Source organism: Micropterus salmoides, unplaced genomic scaffold (genome assembly GCF_014851395.1).
Source record: "Micropterus salmoides isolate LMB-PRFRI ecotype aquatic unplaced genomic scaffold, ASM1485139v1 Ms_hic_scaffold_8, whole genome shotgun sequence".
Taxonomy (NCBI): domain Eukaryota; kingdom Metazoa; phylum Chordata; class Actinopteri; order Centrarchiformes; family Centrarchidae; genus Micropterus; species Micropterus salmoides.
Genome location: NW_024044570.1, coordinates 11,286,505 through 11,312,077, shown reverse-complemented (window position 1 = coordinate 11,312,077; position 25,573 = coordinate 11,286,505). Strand labels below are relative to the sequence as shown.

The 25,573-nt window shown below is 38.8% G+C and overlaps 2 protein-coding genes across 2 annotated transcripts; both read right to left on the bottom strand.

Moving 5' to 3' along the window:
- Positions 1-1,212: 1,212 nt before the first annotated feature.
- On the bottom strand, positions 1,213-5,376 carry LOC119894431 (myoD family inhibitor domain-containing protein-like). Its single transcript, XM_038707178.1, has 4 exons — positions 5,153-5,376; positions 4,666-4,755; positions 3,841-4,122; positions 1,213-2,130 (listed from the first exon to the last, which is right to left on the bottom strand). The coding sequence occupies exons 1-4, from the start codon at positions 5,211-5,213 to the stop codon at positions 1,859-1,861; spliced, it is 705 nt and encodes a 234-aa protein (XP_038563106.1). The 5' UTR covers positions 5,214-5,376; the 3' UTR covers positions 1,213-1,858.
- A 3,441-nt stretch (positions 5,377-8,817) lies between these two features.
- On the bottom strand, positions 8,818-24,594 carry LOC119893746 (forkhead box protein P1-like). Its single transcript, XM_038706083.1, has 15 exons — positions 23,819-24,594; positions 18,706-18,853; positions 17,063-17,149; positions 16,547-16,637; positions 15,946-16,123; positions 15,424-15,528; positions 13,880-13,967; positions 13,327-13,464; positions 12,379-12,562; positions 12,199-12,269; positions 11,263-11,364; positions 11,033-11,154; positions 10,380-10,449; positions 10,125-10,261; positions 8,818-10,030 (listed from the first exon to the last, which is right to left on the bottom strand). Exons 1-15 carry the CDS (start codon positions 24,592-24,594, stop codon positions 9,907-9,909), a joined length of 2,421 nt encoding a protein of 806 aa, XP_038562011.1. The 3' UTR covers positions 8,818-9,906.
- Positions 24,595-25,573: the final 979 nt, after the last annotated feature.

The window sequence follows — 25,573 nt, the reverse complement described above, 5'->3', positions numbered from 1 at the left end:
AAAAAACTTTCATTCTAGCATCTTATGTCACCAAAAGTCATCTAAGTCATTTACTGTTTTTGTTTTTACCACCATTAAATGAGAAGCAATGGTACTGTCATCTAGGTGGCATCATTTTCAAATTTCAAAATCATTAATTTCAATGGTGATTTCAGATCAAAACTCAAAGGCAAATATATTCATCCATCGTGAAACAATGTATTGCTGTCTGGCTGCAACGTATGTAGGTTCTGAATTCACTCTGACAATATCAGCTGTTTGTGATTTGTGGCGGTAGACTTCAGCTGTGGGTAAAGGGTATAACAAATTGAGGGGGACAAGTGGAACAAACCTGAGTGTTTATTTGTTGGTGTATGCTCGCCATGCTCTAAATTAGACGTCACCGCTGTCTTGTCACTAGCAGAATCCAAATGTGTTGTGGGCAAAAGAGATACTTAAATTCGATTTACTCGCTTTAACATGATTTAAATGAGCCTCTTGGCTCGCCCGGACAGATTGACAGCGTTGTCTTTATCGCCGCTTTGTTTTATTTTTGGCTGTTTACTCTGCCTCTCTGCTGTCATCTCACACGGTGACTTTAAAGGAGCCGGCTTCGATCTTCCAAGATCTGGAGAGAATAAGCATCCTTTTATGTTCTAAGTGCTTTATATGACAAATATGAAAAGGGATTCAAGACAGAGCTGACAAGTTTTTTGTTGCCCCATTCCTCAGCTGCAAAGAGCTGTGCAGGGAGAAGTCAAACCTGCAATCTTATAACATGAGAACCCACACAAAACTAAGCAAAGATGTAGACCCCTCTCATTCAGGGTCTTGAAGAGTCAAAGTTATTAGATGCAACTTAATGTACAAACAAAAGGCATTTCTGTGGAATAAAACCTGAATCTTGAAGGCACTTTAGCTTGTACATGCTGCATTGCAGCTATCTGTGCTCCTTTATTTAAAAAAAATTACCATTTGGTTGTTCAGCAAGGCGATCAAGAACAACAGCACTACAGTGTTAATGAGTCCCACACTGGCTTTAATTTTGTTCATCCCGGATATCCAAAGAGATTTAACGAGCAGAATAAATGACCTTGACAAATTTCTTTTAATATTTCAAAAGGTCCTTGAATCTATTTTCCACAATATCAGCCATTCGATAAATAATTCATCTATTCCTTCCTCTTGTCAATGTGGTTGCAATGAGCTGAGAAAGCACAGATGTCAAAGGAATAATTTGGGAAATACATGAATTTACTTTATTGCAGAGAGTTAGACATGAAGACTGACAATGCTATCATAACTGTGCGTTACAGAGTTGGAGCCACAAGGCAGTTAGCTTTGCTTAGCATGAAGACTGGAAACAGCTGGCCTGGTAACCTCATAGTTATGATAAGACTCCAGGAAAACAATGCTCCACGCCAAGAAAAAGTCCAACAAATAACCCTCATTGAAACCACAACTTTTTGGTTCTTGGTCTAATTAAACAACTAGCTATAATGTTTAATTAGCAGCTTTAGAGGTGCTGGTAGGTAGATTTTCTACTTTTGGACAAAGCCAGCCATTGGACAGCCTTTGTGCTAAGAAAAGTTAATTGTCTCTTTGCAGTAGCTTCACATTTATCAGACAGAAACGAGTGGAATTGGCCTTCTCGGGCAAAAAAGCCAATAAGTGTATTTCCCAAGATTTTCTTTGTATAGCTCAGCTTAGCAAACGGTCTGTTTGTGCTGTTCACAACTCTGAGGGTCACAACAAGGTCAATAAGTCACAAGAAATGTCATTGTAGTGCTAATGAATCCCTCCGTGGTTTTAATGTCTGTTTTTTTTTAGTCTTGTCACATGCCTTTTTAGTCCTCAGGCGTAGTGGTCCGGCTGCCTCCTAGCTACGATGGCAGATCTCGCAGCACTCCAGACAAAACTCAAGACACTCAGCTGGCTCACAACAAGACTCAAACAGCACCGAGTGGCAGTGGGCATGGCAGTTGAGCTCCTCCACAGGCGCGTCCTGGATGGCCGAACAGCAGCGGCTGCACGCATGGCAGCAGGAGGAGCAGAGGGTGTGGAGGCAAGAGGAACAGGCCTCCAACAGACCCAGGAGCAGCACGGAGCCCTGGCACGACAGGCACGCCAGCAACAGCTGTAAACAGGAGTCTGTGGGGGAAGTGATTTAGCAACAAATATCACATCTGAGGTCACAATAAAGCTGTTGTATGTTCTAAAAGCCTGTCAGACACCATCAGAAATGGGGATTAACGATTCTATTAACCCTAAATTAATCTCTTGCATGTTTATTATACCTAGAACTAGGACTTAAAAGAGATACTACTCTGCTGCAGTGATCAAGTGGGATTGTGTTTACTTAATCACAGAGCATCGTTCAGTCCTCGGGGGAAAATAAAAAAAGGCCACAGAGGCTGCCAGTGATGAGCAACAACTAGGAAGAAGCTGTCACAAGATAATTGCGCTCCCACCCAAATTAGGCGCAGATGAAATTGCATACATTAACCCCACTGGTGTGTTACAGTGCATCTCTCGCGATCCCAACCATTGTATTATTACTCAGCTACCGTTTTTCATCCTCACAAGAACCAGATAGTGAGAGCTCATGCAAATTGAGCTGTTTTATCCTGTTTACTCAAGAAAGTAAATGAAAAGGAGATGGCAGAATTCCCTGGGGAGTGAGGTTCAGCATTTTCCTGCTTAGCCGCTCCAATTATACACCCCCCACATATAACTTATGCTGATATCTATCTGTGTGTAGATGAAAAGTGAGCATTATGTGTAGCCACTGTATTGATTTAATGTATAACTTCATAGAAATAACACAATGATAAACAAGGAGTGGTCCACTGCACGCTTTGATAAAACTGGAATAAAGTGCAGCAGTTTGAAAGTCTTCAAGGGAAACTTTTTAGAGCTCCATTTGTATAAACAGATTGATTGTCTTCGGTGGTGACAGAAAAATCATTCGAATGTATATGTTTCACACAATGTTTTTTTATGCTTTCACATTTTAACTAATAAGGTTGGATAATAAACCAAATGTATTGAATTACAGATATGTGAAAGTCTTACAAAGCTAAATTTACTCTTGTCTCAGTTGTCAATAAGTAAATAATCTTGATTCCATGAAATTAAACTAAGGATAGATAAAACAACCACTGCCCACTTTGGGAACTCCTCATCCACTGCATCTACAATGGTATTTATCATGATTTCATTGATGTCTATTGTCTGCACAAAGCCACTAGCTGACTGCCTGCCACAGCGAGCAGAACAGAACAGCACAGTTTGTGGAAATGGTCGGATTTGAACCTGAATTTTACCTCAGGAAAAAAACATTTTATGATTTGACTGTAGACATCTGTAAGATCACAGAAATACATTTAAATATGTGACCCGCCGCTAGATAACTGGTAGAAACTGGTAGATTTTTAACCTTTTGCAGAGTAGGTTTGCATAGGAAACGTTGTGTGACTGGAATGGAAGTGATAAGCTGAAGAATATATTTACCAACTGTTAAATCCTTGTGAATCCTTTTGTCTTAAAAGTGTAAATCTCACTTTTGTGTGACTTATTCCAGTTTGTTTTCAAGTGTGGTCCCACTGCTGCCCCTGGGGGCAGGTGAGGGGAAAAAACACCGTCTGAAACTGGTTCGGTGCAGTTTTCATCGCTTGTAATGTTTCCCCACTGTTCATGTTCTCCCCTTAAACAAGATAAAAGGATTCAATCAGTCCTATTTACTTATCTTATACTATTGTTATCAAGATAAATTTGACAATTTATTGTGATATCAAATTTAAGTCACATTGTCCAGTCCTATTAACAGTTTCAGTTTTTAGAACCACATTGTTGGCCTACCAGCAGGTGTGGCAGTATGTTGGTGTGAACCAGCCACACTGCCCCTGCTCCTGGTCCTGCTTCTGGTCCTGCTCTTCCTGCTGCTGCTGCTGCTGCTGTGCACAGACAAGCTGGAGCCCTGCAGTCGGCTCAGGCCCGGTGAGAGAGGGGGGAGTCTGTGATCTGAGACTGTGAGGCCACATCGCGGGCAGGTGGGCTTCTGGAGGTCACACTGAGGCTTCTTAAATCCTGCTGCCTCCTGCAGGGTCTCCGCTGGTGGGGCTGCAGCAGGCGGAGGCTGGGCTGGGCAACACAACACAGAACATTGATAGAATGGCGATTCCTTAATGATAAAACGTCTGAGTTTGCACAAAGCGAAGTCAGTGTGTAATCAATCTAGAATTTAAAATGAAAAAGTGCTACAGGGACAGACTAGTAAGTGTGAAACAGTTTATGAGCGCAAGAGTCTTGTTTTGCAACCAGGAATTTATCATTTTTTCTAGCTGTTTTGGTATTTGTTAAGGATTTGAAAATGTAAAAATGTGTCATGGCCACCAGATCGCCAGGGTCCCCAAAAGACCCATGCTCAGTGTGTATTGGTTTGTTTGATGTTGGGGTTTTGTAATTTGATTCATTGTAATTTGGTAGGGAACTTGTTTCAGTTAAGTAGAATATAGAGTAAGACAGGGAACCCATGTCAAAACCTTTAATTGGACTTCAAACTTACATACTGTACCTTCTTACTAACTCTTCTTCCCGTTAATAAAACTGATTTGTTTTCCAGTCAAACCAAATCATAAAATTTGATGTATTGTTTACTGTGCAGGTCTCACAGTTTCCACTTACTGCTGATGAGGTCAGTGGGGATGGTATTTCCTCTGCTAACAGGGTCAAGTGCTGAAAGGATTTCCCGTGCTGATTTTAAAGACGCACTACCTTGAGACACATTAAAAGAGAGTCACGTTATCTGAAAGGCTATCAAAAGATATGACAAATTTCTCATTGACCACACCTACATAAAAAGTCTGCAAGACAGTAGTAATTCATGCCTTAAAGAACTTCTAACCCTTGAATTAAATTAATTTGACTCTTTCTGTCCCTTGATTTTTTTCATTTATTTTTACCACCTAGAGTTTTTGCCCAGTGTAAAGTTTCTTGGGGAAACTCTTCAATACTGTTGGGATAAAAAGGATAAACCTTACAGATAATAAATAGCAGCACAAAATATTGGCCCTTTGTTTATTAGTTGAAGCTTAAAAACAAGTGGCCAAAGCAGCAGTGTATATGTATATAAGAAAAGCAGACTGCCTTTGGAGCTTATTTCAGTACTTGCCTTTAGTCAGGTTGCTCTGTTCCTCCATCTCGTCCACAGGTAAATGGTCTCCTGGTAACATGTCTGATACTCATGACTGCTCAGGATCTCTGTTACACTTTGTTCAGCTGTTCACCGTGTCCATCCTCCTGCTTCTGTCCACACTAAGAGGTCAGGAAACCTCCAACAACACCCAACATGCAGGCCTGACTCACCACTTAGGAGAATGTGAGCTCTACTGTGTGTGTGTGTGTCTGTGTGTGTGTGTGTGTGTGTGGGTGGGTGGGTGGGTGTTTTGTTGTTGTCCAGTGATTAAATAACACTCCCCTTCCCAGCGGATCCCTGAGTGGCCGCTCTAAACATGCAGATCACAGAGCAGCGGAGACGGCCGAGGCCTGGTTGTGTGACTTTAAGGTTGCGGTCTCGGTTCTGCTTTTAGTCACCTAACACAACGGAGACACATATCCCACAAGTGTGTCAGCTGAATACTGTATGTATCTTACACACAAGCTCTCTCGCCCTCTTACACATACACACACCCACTCATAACCTGTCAAAGTTGTATCCTGTCTAGCATTCATTATAAAAATAAATGCCATTACTAATAAATGCTTTAGAATTAAAGTTTGTCAGTCAATTAGTTTTTATGTCTGTATCGTGCCAAACATTTGGCCCATCAACCATGGAATTAGAAGACACACTGCAATATATATATATTTAAAAAAATTCTTAACACATACTGTAAAAACAATAAGAACAAAAAAAAAACGTGAGTTATAACATCATACAAAGGGGAGAGCGGGGCACAACCTAACTAATAATTAAAAAATTATTTGAGTTTGATTAATCCTATTTTTATACAAGCACCACACATATCTCTGCTATGACTACACTTGATGATGACGCTTGAAGTTTGTTTCTAGGACTTACCATTCTTGTACAATTTCGCCAAATGTCGAGGGAGTGAAATGTTTCAACTTACCCCATGGGTGAGGTTAGTTGTAACAAACAAGGTTTTTTTTGTAACACTTGCTAGAAAACTCTGTTCATTCAGTATAATTCTATCTGAATTAAATGATATCTATACTACAGGTGAACTGTTCATGGATCTATATATGACAGATAGACATCCACACATTCATCTACCCATGAACAACTCAAGGTCCACTTAACTAGCTTTACATAAAATCTAATGGGTTCCTCAGTCGATGGAGTTTGCAAACTCCATGTCCACATTCCAATGAGCCATGTTCTGTGACCTTTGAGATTTGTTAAAATGCAGGAAAATGTAGGTTTGTTTAATGTATTATCTAATGTAAGAGCAGACAGTAGTAATCAATCAATAGCTTATTCTGAGTTTTTATTTCAAGCCCCCAAAAACAAAATAAAACTATTAGGTAATTATTTACAGTCAGTGACATTTAAATCTTTGTATGTTTCCCACAGATGAGGATTTTACTTTACTTAAAAGATTGGACATGGGCGACAGCATCACCATTACACACTGATGAGAAAATGAACAGCCCTGTCGGAGGGGCTGTTGACTAAGTGCTGTCAAAAGTGCTGCGTTGAAAAACATGTTGACTTGCCTGCGTCACAGTGAGATTATGGCACATCAAAGCAACACATAAGTGAAGCTGTTGAAGTTGTCTAGCACCGTGCTAACTTCCAGTCAGTGAACGCAGCGTGGAGAGGCAGTCAGAAGATGTCATCTAATAGGCTGACAGAGAATCAAAGGAAGCCCTGAGAGGCAACAGCAAACTCGTTATCAGCCAAGACAATTACTGACATTAGTCAAAACAGGGAGCCGAAGAAATCTGCCTTTGTTCTGTGTTTGGTTGTGAAGTCTATGGTATCAGCTTCATGCCATGGTGTTCATCAGTGCATGAGACCATGTGATGCAGTTGGGATTGTTTATCCGAGAATTTTTTGCATTTTTACATGTTGATGTGATTAAAAAGAGTAAACTGAGACTATCTTTTAGTGATCATCAACAGACAAGCAACCATGAATATTAACAAAAACAGTTTTAAAATGATTGGTTCAAATATAATATATTTAATGTTAATTATTATCCCCTGCAGTTATGTATTTTGAGGATTTTAAAGGGATGGCACCTTTAATTTACGCAGTTGCATTTTTACTGTCATCATGGACATATCATTGATTTTACACCAAATCAAGCATAACGTTAGTTCAGGCAGGCAACAAGGTCAAGCTCAGCTCATTCCAGCGTATCAGCTGATAGCAGCCATTTTCAGCAGCACATCAGCTGACAGCTCAGCTGATTCCTCTCTTAGCATTCATTGAAAAATTCTATACAAGGCGCCTGTTTAAGCTACCGTAGCCTACCTGCCTGCCCTTGCGGCTTTCTATGCAAATAGCTCATAACCCACTGCCATCCATGCTCCACCTTTAAGGCTGCATCTGATAAGGATGCACAATAATTATTGATCCGATAAGTATTAGCCGATTGGGTATATCTCATCATCAGAAGCACATTGGGGAATGAATTTGGCCGAATAGAATCAAACATGCTAACATGCGCCACTGCATTGTCGCGCTGTGGGCGTCATGTCACTGTGCGCAGATAGAGCCACACAGACGCAGTTCAGGCAGCTAGCTCCTGTCCTCCTTCCCTCTGTCTCTGCGTGATTCACTGCAGGTAACAGTGTACAGATTGAAGGTACATGGCAATCTAAGCTTAACAGTTAGCGACAGACAGCTTTCATTTAGCTCGTTGTACATCTAGCTTTGCTAAGCTAGCGTTAGAGACGTGTACAGAGAAGATCAAATAACCCCTTTTACATGTTATGCTTGTTTAACGAAAGGATCAACAAGTTGTCTTTTACTCTTGAGGTTTTATTTCACATACTGCAGTAACGAAGGTAGCTGTCATTAACTCAAGTAGCTTAGAGTTACCTTCACTTCAACATGTCCATGGGCTATCTCTGTGCATGCGACTGTTCGTCTGTGTGAGCCCACGTGTGTGTTTGTTTGCAAGAGGCAACACAGAGCAGCAGAGGCTGCAGCCTGATAAAACATGTAAATTGCATATGCCTGCTTTGTTCTGTACAGGGGTTCTTTACTGTTGCTCTCTGCCTCAGGCCTTCCATGTATGCACATGGATGGGCAGGGATGTGCCCTCCCTACCTTATGGCTTTTCCACATAGGCATGTGGAAGGGCGGGGAGCTGCCCTCCTCGCCTCATGGCTTTCCATGTAGGTGCGTGGATGGGCAGGGAGATCCCAGAACAGAGCCATACCACCAAATATAACTACAATGCCGCAATATCAGTCTTTGATGAAAGACTGAACTACATCCAACAAATTTCTAAATCAGCAATATTGTGAATGATTTTGAATGATATATAACAGCTAAGTTTGATTAGATAATTCAAATTTTTTATTAGAACGACCCAAACTAAAGCCCAGAGCAACATGACCGTGCTATTAGCATTCTGTCAAGGCAAATAAATCAATTATTAGTTTAGGTTATGTTTATATGTACTCTATTATGCTGCTTAAACAAGCAAAAGCAAGACACTGCAACAAGTGTATTTACCTCAAACAAAGCAATGTTTTATTTTCAATGCGAAATACCCAATATCCAACATACACTCTACAAGTGTAACCATGCCAGGTCTGTGAAAATAATAAAATGAACTGCATTGATGACAAACAACATACCCATTACATATATTTATTACATTGTACTCAGACATACAATTATGGACAAAAATGTTTTTATATGTACAGAGAGTTGAATGTACACAACATCTATTGTAAAGACTCAAAATGTTATAAAAGTGGAATGTTTCGAACAGTCTTTACTTCAGTGGAAACACAGCTCTGTATTAAATACAGAAGTTACACACAGGGAAACAGGAAAACACAGATAAGACAGAGTGACTTTGTTTACTTAAAAAAAATAATATTGTTAAAATACATTTCAGCAGGTTGATGTGCATCTTACAAATATTTTTAATGTACAAAGACAACAGAGAGAAGTCACAGCACACTATACATGTTTCAGTTCATCACCACAAAACATCTCTGTCTTGCTCGCTATAATGTAGTGTTTACATTCACACTTTGTTTTTTTTTAACTATGACAATAAACAGACAAAACATTAATTCTCTACAAATCACACACATCAAATTATAACAAATATTTTTGTAAATCATTTACTTTGGCCTAAAAGGGTAGAATTTGTTCACGGTGCACATGGTGGACATTATCAGATTGCAACTGTGTTTTTGATTGTGTTAATCATATGTTTTTTGGACTTTGCTGTTGTCACTTTTCTTGAATGAGTGAATCTCATAATCAAATATAATAACTTTTAACATGTAATACTTTTATCATATCCTTAACCTATTAGTTTAAATAAATATTTTTAAATCTCTAGCTTATCAAAAATGCAGAAATTAATCATGCAAAATGCCAACACAAAAACCACAGTTGGCATTATTTTCCACTTCCTCTTCCATAAGGCTCAAAAGTCAAAAGAAAAAGTGAACTGCTTGACATTTAGTGATCCACAGTCAACTAAATCAGAACAGTTTTCATGTGTATGAGAATAATATGAACCATATAGTAAACCACAATTATGAATAGCTCCATTTTAATATGAGAATTTCAGGCTGGCTTACACTACACACTTAACATATAAGATTGTATAATATGTAAACTGTGGTCTACATCCCTGAATGTTCAACGGTTTACTATAGTGTTTTGCAAGTGATTGCTTTATGTCTGAACCCCTTTTTTTGTTATTCAAGGTCAAACAAATGCTCTTCGTGATTTTCAGCCATGTCGTGCTGCAGACTGGTTGGTTTTACTGTTGGCATCAGAGATTCTTGGTCATTCAGCATTTCGTCTTTAAGGAAAAGAGACCTGCAAGAGGTGAAAAGAAAAGACATTTTGATCAATAATTGCACCACATTAGTTATTTCATTGATTTTTAGAGTTCACAATAAACAAAACTCACTGCTGGACTTGTGGAGAGAAGTTTTGTTTATTGTGGCTGCTGTTGTGTGTTGCTTTGATCTCCTGTATTTGACTCCTGGAGTTACGGCTGACACACTCCTTCTTGAATCCTGGCAGTGACGACTCAACCAGCTCCGTCTACAGTGAAGATTGATCAAAAATTCACAGTGACCTCAACTCAACCACTTCAAACTCCTGTAATCAGGAAACCAGTGTTGTAGTTGCTTGAAAGATGTACTGTAACACGTCCTCTCACCTGTAAGCTGGCATTCAGAACGTTCCCAAAATCAAGACTGGAGGATACATTTTTCATCAGGGATGGACTCCTGTGGAATAACAAAGGTAACAAAATTTCAAAACAAACACAATCCATGTCTAATTCATGGCAAGCAAATCAATACATTGTATATATTCCACAAGCCACAACGTGGTTAACAAAATGAGTTTGAGGCAAGGTCAGCTATGATGACAAATAATTCAGTCGTATGAATGATCAGGAAAGAACATTGAAGTAGAGCCTTGAAATTGTCACCAGTATCAATTCAGGCATTTTTATTATTCATTTACTGAGGCATATAATTAAGACACAAATGTCTGCAATACTGCAGATGCAATAAAGAATCTTGGACATAGGACTATTTTGTTCATTGTAACTCTGATGACAACACAGTGGTGTCAGTCGCAGAAACTTCTGTGACCGTCATTCATGTTAAAACCCAGAAGAGGCAGAAGAAGAAAGTTTTCTGTTTTTCTACTTGAATGCTAAAACAAACGACTGAAAACCCTTGAGGATATCTGCTTCAACACTGTTTGCCATTAAAATTGTCTTAAATATCATAATGTTAAACTGAAATATATGCAGATACCCTGATACCAGCGCTGCGATATACAGGAAGTCATCTACTGTACCCTGTGACCTTCTGGGACCTCCTCTTCTGGTATTCCACCTCATCGACTGTCCACACCGCGCCTTTCACATTCTCCACACGCACAAAACACTTGTGCAGGCTCAGGTTGTGGCGCACTGCGTTCTGATCCAGAGAAAATCAAAGTGAAGGAGATATTACTGAATACAGGCTGCACAAATCAGGTAGGACACACACTGGGATCACAGAGTTAATTATCTGAGGGTGTGAAACCTTCCATGTGGCAGCGTTGCGTCTGAAATAAGCAAACGTCCGTGTGAACCAGTTGTATATCTCGTTGAGTGTTAGTTGCATGTCGGATGTTTCCATAATAGCCTGTAGATGGAACAAAAATAATAAACTGTGATAAACTATTGATCCAAAGTAGGAGTGGGAAATTCTGATGCAGTCCTTTTTTCAAAGTGCATTGTTACAAGCAGGAACAGTGCAGTGAGTATAGCGGGATAGCATTTTTATAAAGCATCTATTAAAAGGTAACAACAAAACTATTTACAACCAGAGAGGGAGGTTTAGAAAATTGGTGGACCAGTAATAATTTTACTAACACAAGACAGGTATAAGGCTGCAAATACACAGTATTATATAGTATACAAAATATATTTTTTATATTATTAATCTGCCGAGAATTGTCTTGATTAATCAATTAATAATTTAATGTCAGAAAATAACCCAAAGGCCAAACGGACCTATTTATTTCCTATCATAGTCAATCAAGAGAACCAAGAGAACCAGCAAGTAGTCATATTTAAGAAACTGGAACATAAGGGTTCTTGGCATTTTTGCATGAAAAATTATTTAACATGATGAATCAACAATCAGATCTGTTGCCAATTAATTTTGATAATTCAAATGAATGAGCTCACATGGCAAACAATATGAACATAGAAATGCAGTGCATAGAGAGGTCATTTAATGGCATGGAAGACCTCCAACTTTAAAATGTTCATATTCTAGGGACCAGTGAATACAACACAGGAAAACACAGAGTAATATTCACAAGAAGAGAAAACATTAATTGCACTTAATTGCAAATTGTGCAATTAGTCTACAAATAGATTTAAATAATATACAAATATATTAAATCCTAGTTACAATGTTTAAAGTTAAGCAAAGAAAGAAATAATTTGTATTCCAAGTTATAGACTGTACTTGTCTTATCAGTGTTGCATAGGTGAAAGGTGGTCTGATGTCAGTGTTCTTGTAGAGCTCAAATTCATTTTCTGAAACAACACAAAACATAGTAAGTGGAAAGTGGAGTAGGAAATGTGCTTTGAACTAATCATTTGTTGTATGAAAATAATCTACAAGTGACTACAGTATTTTGTTTACCTGAAGATAGCGAGTAGACCAGAGGGTAATGGCGACGTTTTATGGCCCCAGCACATGACGTTTGAATGGACGACTCTTTTTCACAGCACACGGATGGAGAGCTGACAGTGACCAGAGGTTGGGGCGACGCCTGGGCCGAGTTTGACGGGCTCACCGAGGGCAGGTTGTTGGTGACTGAGTTGAGCTGAGTGCGACACAAGCAGAAGGTCCAAGTTAACAAAGGACTGAAAAGACTGACAGAGAAACAGAAGAGAGTGGGAGTTTTTTCAGCAGAGTGTAACAGAGCGATTTGATTCGCCTCTTCAGAGGTGATTCCACTAATACTGCAAGAAGAAGGAAGCCAATTATTGTTAATTATAGGGTGAAATTGTTTGGTGAGTGTTGTGATTATGGTGCAATATTTGCAAGATTAACAAATTATTAGCTTCCACATTATCAGAGCATGTCTGCTGTCTGATAACACAATGGCAGCCATCTGTTGCCAACAGCTGGGCACAGGGACGCGCTCAGGATTCACATCATGCTGTAAGTCATACTCAGAATGGATGGAGATCTCCACAAAGAAAACATGTAAAAGTAATTTGAGACTTATGGTAAAATGGTGCAAAATGGTAAAACCTTTTCAAGACATAGTTTCTCTTAGAAGGCTCAAATAAACCTTCATCTCAGGCAGGAGTACCCCTAAACCATGCTTTTTTTTTTTTTGTATCTAAGAAAATGGCAACATATTTTTGCAACTCATCCAACTGTACAAGTTCACCAGGTCAATTACAGGCTGAGAGTATCTTCATCAATGCTAGAGAAAAAGAAGTTTCAGCCAGACATGTGTTATTTTCACTCTCCACTACATATTTAGAGTTTTGCTTACAGCTCCAAAATGCCGCACAGTTTTACGGCTCATTTACTTTGTCCCTGTTGTTTACACAGCCATAACTGCACACTATCTACCTGCAGGCCACGTGGGTCAGCAGCCGTATCAGATTGTGGTGACTGTAGACTCACGGGTGCAGAGACTGACTGTGCTTCTAAAGACGGCAGATGCAGGTGAGCCATCATCGCTCGCAGACGCTCCCGTTCCTTGCAGAGCTGTTACAGGAGATGACGGGAGGGAGAAGAAATCAGAGTGGATGGTGTTGCATCAAAATGACTGAGCACAGACGATTGAAATGGAACGCTGTGAACCAAACACATTTTGCAAAGTACAATTTCCTGCTGTGTCAAACATTAGGAAAAACTTTACATGAACATTTACCATGAGCAACAAGGTGTTTAGGTGGTGAAGTTTTGAGTAAATTCAGGTAGAAGAATCTAGTGTTGCAGACATAAGCAAACTCACACTCTAATCAAGGCTCAGTTAGGTTTTCTTGCGCAGAGTATGACACTGTTGTCACATTTCCAATATGATGTGTGATCCAAACAGCACATGCATGGCCAATAGCACACATCCAAGCAGCAGCTGTAAATCTTTGTTTTTGGTAAACGTTACAGAACTCGTGCCTACCTGAAGTTCAAGCTGCTGAACCACCTGCATCTGGACTCTGCACTGCGCTGTACTTCTGTCATCCAGATTATGCTCGCTGCTTATGTGCCTGAAACACACGCAGGGGAATTTAAAAAATGCTCTACTGAAAATCTGTATATTGAGTACCAAATACTCATTCCCGAGGGAGCTCTGAAAAGTCTGCAGCTTGCTCCTTCGCAAAGATAGCAGCAGTTGTCAACTTGGATTCACAGCAGTCAAAACATTCAGGGAAACTTCATTCACATCACTCATGCAGAAATTCTTTGGCAAAGTGAAATTTGAAAAACACTGATATTAACAGCAGAGAAGTGGACTATGCTGCATGAATGGTTTGAGACATTTTAATGGATGCATTTCTTTTATTTTTTAAACCATTGAAATACAATGTGATTGCTGTGAATCCATGCTGACTGACATTTTAGCCCCAGTTTGTGCCTCTTGTGTCTTATCCTTACTTTTAAGTCACAGAGATCATCCGATCAGATCATCAGAGCAACCTTTCTGAAAGATAAATCCCCCAGCGGTCTTACTAAAGACCCAAATGTGGGTTGAGAACAACTTTTAAAGTATTTCCAGAATCCTCAAATTCTCCTCCACATCTGGATCAAACAATACTCAACTGTTCATATGCTGTTCTCAAGAATTTTACAAATTGCAACTTGGCAAAGTTACACACAGGGACACAGGAAAAGGTTAGAAATCTTTACTATTGTGCTGTAGAGAGAAGTTTTTATCCAAATTTTCCTGAGTTCCTGACGACTCTAAACTAGGGCTGGGCGATTTGGCCAAAACTGTTATCACAATAAAACAATTTCATACAATTTAATATCGATAATTATCACGATAAATGTCAAATCATTATTTCTTTCAAGTTTAAAGGCAAATTTTTGCTCCTGAGTGAAAATTGAAAAAAACGATGATGAAAAGATGGTTAATTGTGTGGTCAAACTTTTCTTTGTGTTCAGAATGTGACAAACACTTGATGCCAAACAGTGGATCACTTCACAAGTCTGAGGTAGAACATTCAAAACTATTATGATAAAATCTTTTTTTCAAAAAACATGATTTCAGTCCCTTTTCCTCAATGAAATAAATATCTAAATGGAAAAATTACGTGCATATTTGCTCGTGATTCAAATGAAATCAATCAAAAATTTATTGACGATATATTGAACATTTGTTATACTGTTATTGAGGAAAAGTATATTGTGATAATTATGATTATTGTTTTATTACCCAGCCCTACTCTAACCATATCTTGTAAAGTAATGACATCTGGCTCACTGGTATTTTTAAAAGCTCACCAAAGCTTTATCTGTCAGAAATATTAACACATAGCTCGATGATTAGAATGCAATGAGATAACTGGGGATACAAACATTTCAGAGGAACTTTTCAAGCCTACAGAGGGTGAGTATTTGATACTGAAAATATTTTCACTTGAGCATTCTTTTAAATCCTCAATAGAAAGGTGCGAAGAGTCAGAAAGTAAAATGCATGAGAATGAAGTTTTATAAACCTACTTGATGAACTGGCTGAAGGTGTCACACACTGACTCACATCCAGGCCAATTACACACACCGTGACCGTAGAGAGCGTGTGTGGCAGCGCAATCAGCTTTAAAAGCACTAGAGTGAAAGCATTGACATGATTAAACAACAAAAAACGAGAGCAAAACAGCAATAAAACAGATATAAGCGTGTTCTCTTTTCTTTTAAGGTAGCAGAAAATGACAGAGAGAGGTGGAGGGGAGCACTGAAAAATAAATGGAAAACTATTTACTTTTGATTTGGGACATGTAGTCATGTATAGTTTTTTCTTTGCTGAACCACTTTAGGTAGTGGAACACAAAGCAGACAAACAAAACAAAACATATCGTCCCGAGGGGAATTAAAAGTGAAGTCTCACTGCAAAAGCAAACACCTCCCCACCAGCACCTTGAGAGGAAGAAAATGTCTACACATGACAAGTCTTTGATGTTTACCAAAAGGCAGTATCATCTCACTTCTCACAATCTGTTTACAGCAGGAACAGACAGAGTGTACCTTTCTGGCCTGCGAGGAGAAGCAGTCTGCTGGTCACCTGTCTGTCTTCCTGTGACTTTTGTTGACATCATGTTGTTAGCAGAAGAATCCTGATTGCCCCTCAATAGGGTTTTGTCTTCGGTTATTGCATTTGTGAGCTCTTGCCATATCTGCTGCATCTCTGAGGGGCCGAAACCAGCTAAAACATAAAAAATACAGTATATTGTAAATACCCCAATCAGTCAGAGCTGCAATTCTGTGTTTCCCACCTTAGAACGTGAGGGCAGAAATGGGGAGAGCAACTCTTTCTCATGACCTCACGTTACCTCCTCACTGTAATCCAGGAATAATTATCACAACTAGAATAACAAGAATTAATTTTCTACTTTAAGGTTTGAATCATTGCATCTTTTGACTTTAGTGCAGTTATGAACCTAAAGTCAACTACAAACAAATCTTCCCGTGCAATGTTTGAGTCATTTCCGATTACTATAGTATATACAACATACCGTAGTAATTGGAAATTTGTAAACATGCTCTAAAAACAGTGATGTGCAGAAACACACAGATCATTGGAAATAAAACATCTCAAATAATGTAATGAAATGTAGTGTTGAGTGACCTGGAGAGAGGGCAGGAGAAGCCAGGACTGGTCTCTGCACCCGGAGGAGCTGCTGCTGCTGGAGCTGGAGGAGCTGCTGGAACACAAGCTGCTGACATTGACACAGAAAAGTGAAGTAGTTTTCATGTGGAGCTCTGCTGCTCTAACTCTCTTTTCTCCTGCTTGTCCAGGTAGTGATCTTGGGCTAAAATCAGTGGCATACACTTCCCACACCACCAACATCTCAGCTGCGAAGGCTAGAAAACATTGTTCTAAAATCCATAAAGCAAGTGTCAAAGCACATGAACACTTACAGGACTCCATAAAAGGTTCCAGTGCTGTGGATACTGCAAAAGTTTCTTTGTTTCCCATAAAAAAGTTAAAGATTACTCATCAACCTTAATACAAGAAAATGTTATTTTATTTATTACATTATATTGATCTTACTAATGAGAACTTTTACCCTAAGATTGATATATAAACTTTAGTGTGAAACCAGTCAAATAAACTGAAAGAATTTAAAGATTAGTTACTTACTTCTTTGGCTTTCTTGCTGGGCTGCTGTTGAAGCAGCTGCAAGTGAATCTGTTGTTGTTGCTTCTTGTAAAACTCTTTCAGATGTTGCTAGAAAAATGGTGATGGATCATTATCATACCATTATTATTATTATTATTATTATGATAATTTTAGACATTAACTTAACTCTCAAACGACTTACAGTGACATACATGAAACAGCAGAATATACTAATCTCTTGAATTACAATTTGCCTCCCATGAGTCCCCCTTTAGATATGTCAGACACACAAGATTTGTTTTTTTTATTGACTACTGTTGCCAGTGTATGTGGTACAATTTTGCCATTATTTAAAAGATGGGGCAGTGACAAGAGCAGTGGCATGTATGACAAGAGGTTTTATTAACACTTCCTTCTTGTTCAGATGTAAGAGCAAAGGAAGCTTAGGTGTGTAGCACTTTTCAACAACAAGGTAATTCAACGTGCTTTGCATAACACATGAAAGTAACACAAGGCAATATAAAAATACATTTAAATATGATTTAAAATAGTAAAATAAAGGCGAAGATAAACATAAGCTAAAATACAGCAAAACAAAATTAGTCTTTATTTAAAGGAACCGAGATTTGGAGCAGACCTCAAGTTTTCTGGGAGTTTTTTTCCAGATATGTGGTGCAAAAGCTGAATGCCGCTTCTCCAAGTTTAGTTTAGACTCAGGGATGGTAAGCAGACCCGTCCCAGATGATCTTTGAGTACTTTTGTGGAGGCAGGAATAATCTCACTGAAACTTCAGTGGGTGAAGAAGAAGAACCTCAAACCACAAACTGCTTAGATGACAAAAGGAACTTAAGAATCAATTAAATGTATTGATTTTAGTTTTTTTTTTTAATCCATAGTCTTTGTTCATGGTGTTTTAATGTCTGCAGACTAGCTTACTAGCGAATGGGCCTTTTACACAGCAGACATGCTGAGCACAGGTGCAATTGATTCTGGTAACATGGCTCTGTTTTATATAAGTCAACCATGTTGGTGAGCCAGCATACACAGGAGCAGATGCCTAAAACTAGTAGGTTAAAGCTAAATGGAGGGCAGCCTTCCTTTATTTTGTTAAGTCAACATGTCTGCTGTGAAAAAGGACTATATATATATATATATATATCAATAAATTGAACTTGGAAGGTCAGGTAGACTAAGTTGGTTAGTGTTAACCAAAATACCAATAACACTACTGTATTTTATTCTTTTAGGTTATTTTTGCCTTAGCAGACCAGTTTGCGTATAGCTAGCTAACAAATTTGCATACCTTGATAGCTTCAGGTAAATGCTAGCTAGGCTAACTGGCTAATGTTACAGTAACATCAACCAAAGTACTTAAGTAAATTACATTTTCTTTACAGTCAAAATGTTTTTGCTCATAGCAGACAAGTTTGTTTACCATATAGTTAAGATTCAACTTAGACAGACAACTAAGCCAATTGTATGGCTAAATTAATGTTATATTGCATTCAGTCCTTTACAGTAGTTTCAGTCCAATTAATATTTGTATACAAGAAAAAATAACTTTATTCAAACTTTATTCTGCACAGGTATTTTCCAATAAACAGTGCAGTGTATTATTAGAAGTAGTAGTTATACCTATTTTAGAATTAATATTGTATGATTACCTGCTGGAGCAGAAAGGCTTGTTGCTTCTGTTGGATCAGAGCCTGCAGCTGGTTGGCGGACAGAAGCGGCTGCATCTGCTGAGGAGCCATCATAGCCAGAAGCACCTTCAAGAAGAAGAGGAAGGATAAAATGACAAAGGACCACAGTCTACAGGGTGAAAGCAAGAGGAGTGAGAGAGACAGAAGGCTGTGTCAGGTGTTAAACAGTAATAACCACTGAATGGGTATCTTTCCATTCCAATTACAAAACAGTGCTGTCAACCTTTTGTGAACATCATCATGCTGGATTGTGTCATTGACCCTAAATGAAATGGGAGATAGGCTGACCAGTTAATTAGCAACACAATTACATGCTTGTTGTGACTCCTAATAGAAGTGTATGGGTATTAATAAAGGAAAACACTCACAGAATAATAACTGATCTGCACTGTTACTTGTTGAGTGACAGTGATTATCTCCTTTTGTATTCAAACAGAGGCAACATCAATTGCCATGACCGCATTACGAAACAACAAAAAGCCTCTTACAAATCTAACATGTTTTACAAACAATGCTAAAACAAATACTAGTGCTGTCAAGTGATTGTAGAAAAATAATAATAATAATAATAAAATTAACAATAACAATGGTGCTTTATCATAGAAACTCAAAGCGCTTCAGAGTGAAATGGTGGGGGACTCATCTCAACCACCACCAATGTGTGAAATATAATGTATTAATTTAAAAGTTTATGAAATTTTTAAAATGGTTAGTGTCTCTTATTTTCTAAATGTAGGATGTCAATTACTGTATACCGATGTGTAATGGCTGTGACATGATGTTCTCTATAGGTTTCAGTGAACCCTTACAATAAATCTATATTGGAGTAATATCTTAGCCGCTTGCAGGATATAATGAAAGAAAACATCAGGGACCTCAAGGTTGTCATTTTTGTTTTCAGTCCTTTGAGATAATACCTCCTGTATTTTGACCAGACTGATGAGACAACTAGAAAATTAAGAACAGTGGAAATTAGTCTAGACAAAGAGGAATTCACACTTTGGCACGGCAGGTGTGATGATCTGCATTGCTTACAATAGGAGGATTAATTGACTAGTCAGGTGATTAGTTAATCAACAAAAAATTCACAAGATGTATATAATTATTTAAGTGTTTAAGCATTTACAGTCTCTTAAATGTGAGGATTAGCTGCTTTTCTGTTTGATATCTATTCAAAATAAATATATTTTGTTTTTGTACTGTCACTTCCCTGAGGGGAACTAGGGGAAACAGAGACAGTAATATGAAGAGCCAATAAGCCTAGTGTAACAAACGTCATATATGTGTAAAAAATGTACTTGCCCTAACCTAATTTACCTAATCTCCTCACCCCACCACATACCTGTTAGATTCTGCAAAAACCTTAGTTAGACAAAACAAGTCATTTAAAGTTTTGATGAATATTTTTCATGCTTTTGTGACACTTTATTGCATAAACAGTTAATTGATTAATCGTAAAAATACTGGACAGATCAATTGATAATGAAAAAAAATACAAGTTGCAGCCCTAGTCTTACAATTGTTGTGTCTTTCCTGGCTCTTCCTGTGTGAGTAGACGGCACTGACATACAGCTGGCTTCATTGAACCATTGGGCAGCCATTTGTGGTGTGTAGATTGGATGATACAGTTAGAAAAAGACATACATTACAATGGAGGTCATTCTTTTTCACTATAACAGAAAACCAGTCTGCTCTGTAAATAGTCTTCATTTGTAACGTTTTCAGAGTTAGAAGTTTGAAAACATTCATATCACACCAATGTTATGTTTTGAACACTGTAATCACACTCTGGCAGACAGGCAACATTGCCACAGTAGCATTATGACATTGTCACTTAGTCATCATGTTCACTGAAGATTACAAAAAAAATAACGTGTTTAAAAATTCTTCTCACACTGTTGGAGACAGTGATAGGAGTTTTTTTTACTCTGGATAGTGCCAGTGTTTTTTTGCCATATTAAAAATCTGCAGGGTCACAAGTTGAGTGCCTTGTTCAGGTTTAGAAAGTGAATTAGGAGAAAAGAGCAGAGCAAAACTGACAAGATGAGAGAACAATGTGAAGGAAACAGTGGTGACCAGGCGTTCATTATCGCGGTCGTTTCATTGATCCCGTATATTAAGATCCCCACAGATGGAATCGCAACTGACAACCATAAAATTATGTTGGGCCATGCTTATTTGCCTTTCACCTGCATCTGTTTGGCTTAGGTCTCTAGACAATTATTCCTCCCTGGCTCTGACTCACAAACTAATAATGAAGGACAAACAGAGGTCTGTGTGTCAACTCCCAATTCGGATCAGATCTCATAAGAAATCCCTGCCACTGTCAACAGAGCTACAGGCTCCTGGTTTGGTGTCCTGTCAGAGGACGTCCAATATGGAGCAGATGTGCAGTATTTCTCTTGACATATGTTTGCCTTAGACTGTTCTATTTCCCGCTTATGAAGAGGAGGAGACGAAGAGAGACGGAAGAAGGAGGATGAGGGGGAGGTTGAAGAGTAGGAGGAGGATGAAGATACCTGTTTATTGCGGAGACTCTGCCAGCTTTCACCACTCACTCTACTGCAGGAATCCCCATTAGCTACTCTCTCTCCTGCGCCGTTGTCTGTGTGACTGAGGAGGCTGCTGGCTGGGGTTTGACGGGCTGCCGTGGGACTGAGAGGAGACTCAGGCATCCCAGCTCAGGTCCTAATGGACAGTCAACAGTCAAACTTCAAATAAGCTGTAAGACTCAATCACTGTATGTTGTTCAGCATCACGGCTAAATTGCACCTTTGTGTGGCTTTGCATTAAACACATGGCTAGAAAGAAAACTTCTAAAAAACTAAATTCTAAAAATACCAAAGATGGTTGTCATGCTTATTGAGGTACTGGCTAATAGAACGCGCAAGAGAAGGAAAAAATATTGTAAAAACTAACTGAAATAAACAGCACAAGGCTTCAAATCCATTTAAATTCTATAGATGTTTTTTATTGAACCAAAGACTAGATATGTATTATAAATCCAGATTGTCCATTATAATTTCAGATTATCACAACTCAAATTAGTAATTTGACACAGAATAAAGTCAGTTAGTGTCTGTGGCTTCTTATTGACAGACCATGAAGATCAAGCTTGGATTGAGTTTTTCAAAGCCAACTTTTTATTACATGTCTTAATTTATCTCTGCAATGCAGGAAGTAGATACTAAGGTAAAAAAAAAAGGTCCTACATGTATGCAAGAGAGTTATAAAAAACAACCAATTGCCTCTAAAACTGAGCACAAATAGGAGTTTAACTCTAAGTATTAACTCCTAAAATCATTCAAGAAGAAACATCTGATCACACCATCACAATAGAAAGCTCTCTGATGCCTCTAGTTCTGTCAGAAGTGTGTTAAAACTACATACCGTTACGATGAATAGTCGAATTCTGAGCAGCCAGGCAGAGTTGATGTCTCCAAGTCATGCAGTTTGGAGTGAGAATGGGAAAGAACTGATGGAGTTGTGTGTCTACCTGAGGGGGAGGAGTCACTGTGTCAGTCAGTGAATTAGACATTAAGAATAGCAGTTGATTACTGGAAGATGAAAACAGGTTACCAAATCAGCTAGCCCTATCTAGGTTACCTGGTGAGTGTCTCCACATATGTAGGGGATGATTTTCTTTTTCTCAGTTTGTAAAAAGGATCCTCTAATTTGCATGAATCAATAAACATCACTTGTACATTGCAGTGATATTAAAATACAATGTATATTGTAACATGATATATAAACATATAAAATATGATATTGTGACTATTTAGCAGTAAGAAAGCATTTTTCCAGGCATTACTTTTCTTTGTTGATATTCATAGACATGCACAACAGTTTTTTGTAAAAACAAAACCATTAAAAACAAGATGCCTGAAACCAAGCATCGTTTATTGTCTTTCATGATTAAAACAAAGGGTCTGCTTTGAGAAAAGACAAGTATAGTTGTCTGTGACTTTATTTAGATATGCAGTATTTACAAGTTTTGAACAACAAAAAGAGCTCTACGCTACACAACTGTCAAATTGTTATCAAAGAGCTATTTACAGTAGCGTCTGCACTTTTATTTGAATAGCACATCAGTACATCTGTTTTAAACAAATAAAAGTGTTTTAATTTTGGCTACTGATAAATGCAGCTTACCCTAGAGTGTAAATGTTCAACACAGCATTGACAAACAATGCCTGAAATGACTGTGAAACTTTGTACAGGACATTTCTGCACTTCACATTTTTAAGCATTTTGGTTCAGCATTTTCAGTCTATTTGACTCTTTTTTTTACTCTTTCCTTTCTTTTTCTTCCTTTTCTTCTTTTAAGCATGCCACCTTCATCACACACCTGTAATGGTGGCTTGTGATGTCAGCTCTTTATTGCAAAATGTGTTTTACAGACAAGTACATGATGCGGACCAAAGGCCAGGCTGCCAAACCATCAGGAGTACTTACAATATACTTTGATGAGATGCAAAGTACGTCAAGGTAACGAGCAAAGACCCATAATACATTATTTTACATTTTTGCACACAACAAAATTTTAAGTGTTTTTTTCTTGTCAGGGCATCAGAAATAACATGGCACAGCTATGAATATACACAACAATAATGCAGACTAGTACATGTTAAAGAATTAACTATTTACACCATGTAAAAGTGGATTAGTGCTGTACATTTAAATATGGTGACTTTATATCAGTGACAATTGAGCAGAGAGGCCAAGCATATCTTCTTATGATGTACAAACATCAGCAGGACAGACTCAAGAGCAATTAATGATTCAATTGTAGATATTGTTAACAAGGTAACTTTCTGCCACCTACTGGATTAGTATTTACCTGCCCTCTAGTTTATACTGGAAATTTACATTTGTTCTGTGTATTCAGAGACAGCAAACACATTTCCACGTAGTCTCCACTTTGTTCTACATTTCATCATAATATTTTATGACAGTTCAGGAGTGAAATTAGAAATTGACTTTGCAAGGTAAAGGTTTTATTAACTCTTTGATGGCTGGAGACATACACCAGCAGCCAGGACACCTAAAGGCTTGCACTGATGATGTCATGAACCTGCTCTCATATGACCCTTTCATGCTGTCCAGTGCTGGGTCATTCATCTGCCAACAGTGTAGTCTTGAGGTCATGGGTTGACTGTCGTGCCCTCTGACAGCTGTGGCCCTGCCATACTCTGGTAGCCTCTCTGAAAAATAGTAACCTTTCATCCAGCTGGGGGATGGGACCCAGCCCACACTGAAGTTGCAAGGCTCATAGCATGGTTGGGCCAAGTCCAAAAAACTCATCTGATACCTCCTTGGTTCCTGTAGAGGGCATTGTGTCTCCACCCACCCCAAAGATGGGCTCTTATAGAGCCTTCCCATAAAGTAGCTGGTCTCCATCCAAGCCAGACACCCTGCCACTTTGTCATATCGCTCCCTCTGCCTCCTCCCCCTGGTATTCCTGCATTGCCTGAAGTTGCCCTGCTGGAAGTCTCTCAGGTGAGCATGGTGGACACCCCAGTAATGGCCCCTACCGTCCTCGCAGCGGCTCACCTTCACAAAGCAATCATTGACGGACAAGTTGTGCCGGACACTGTTCCTCCACCCCGGACCCCGCCTCCTGAGGTAGGGAAAATGCTCCTCCATTGCTTTGTAGATGGATGCCAGGTTGAGTTTCTGGAAGCGGGAGGAGAGGATGACTTTGGCAATCAGTGCAATGTAGGAGAGCCCGGGCTTTGAGAAGAGCTGAGTGTCCTCAGAGGAAGGATTGTCTGAGGAACTCATCAGATTGTCTTGAGGATGGGCTGGGTTGGTTAAGATGCTCTCAAAGGTACTGACAGGACCTGCCATTTTTGCAGTCATTTCTTTTGAACTAACATCACTGCCGTTCTCTTCTGTCTCAGATGGATTTATGAAGTCACATCGTGCTTTTTCGTCTTTCATGTATGAAGTATCTGTGAGATGTTGTCTTGTTCTTCTTTTCTCTGTATTCAGTCCTGTCCACTGCAGGGAAATATAAAGTATCCTTTTCGTATCCGATCCCACATCCTCTGGTTCTTTCCTGTTGGACCCTGGACAAACGATTATCTTCCCTGACAGCCTTTACACGCTTTTATACTGTTCATATCCAAATCAGGGGGGTTCACATTTTTCAGTTAAGCCTTAACACTCTTACTCACTGTTAAAATATGTATAATATTTGCTCAGTAAGATTAAGGACTAACCACTTTGGTCAAGGCTTGGGCTGGACAAGCCACTTTGTCACAGCTGGGAGATAAACACAGGAAATAGTACAAACACAATGCATTACTGTGAATTGTATAATTCTGGTATGTGCAGAAATATCTTTGATATGGCATAAGAGAATACAGAAATAACTTTATGTGGAATGGTTGTTTCTAACATACTAACAGGCTCTCAGTTATTGCACCATCAGAGAGTCAACGATTGGTTAGTGAAAATTATTTTGGAGGCCTAAACAGTATGCTAAGGCCATTTGTTCTATTTTAAACCTCATGTGACCAACTGTGGGCCAAAAGCAACAAACACAAATAGCTGTCATGGTAAATCTCATGCTTGTTACATGAATGGCATTATAACTCTCCAGGGACCAATTAGTACAGTTACATAAGAACAATTAAAGCTCTTAGTTGTTGGGTTACTTATCCAGTAAGAAAATTAGATAATTATTAATCTATATTGTTATATTATATCACACAAATGATGTGCCTTAAAGAGACACGAGGATGATATTTTCTCCTCCTGGGCTTAGACTACTGCACATACTTGAAGTCCTTTCTGGCCTATTTATAGCGTTGGCCCTTGCAAC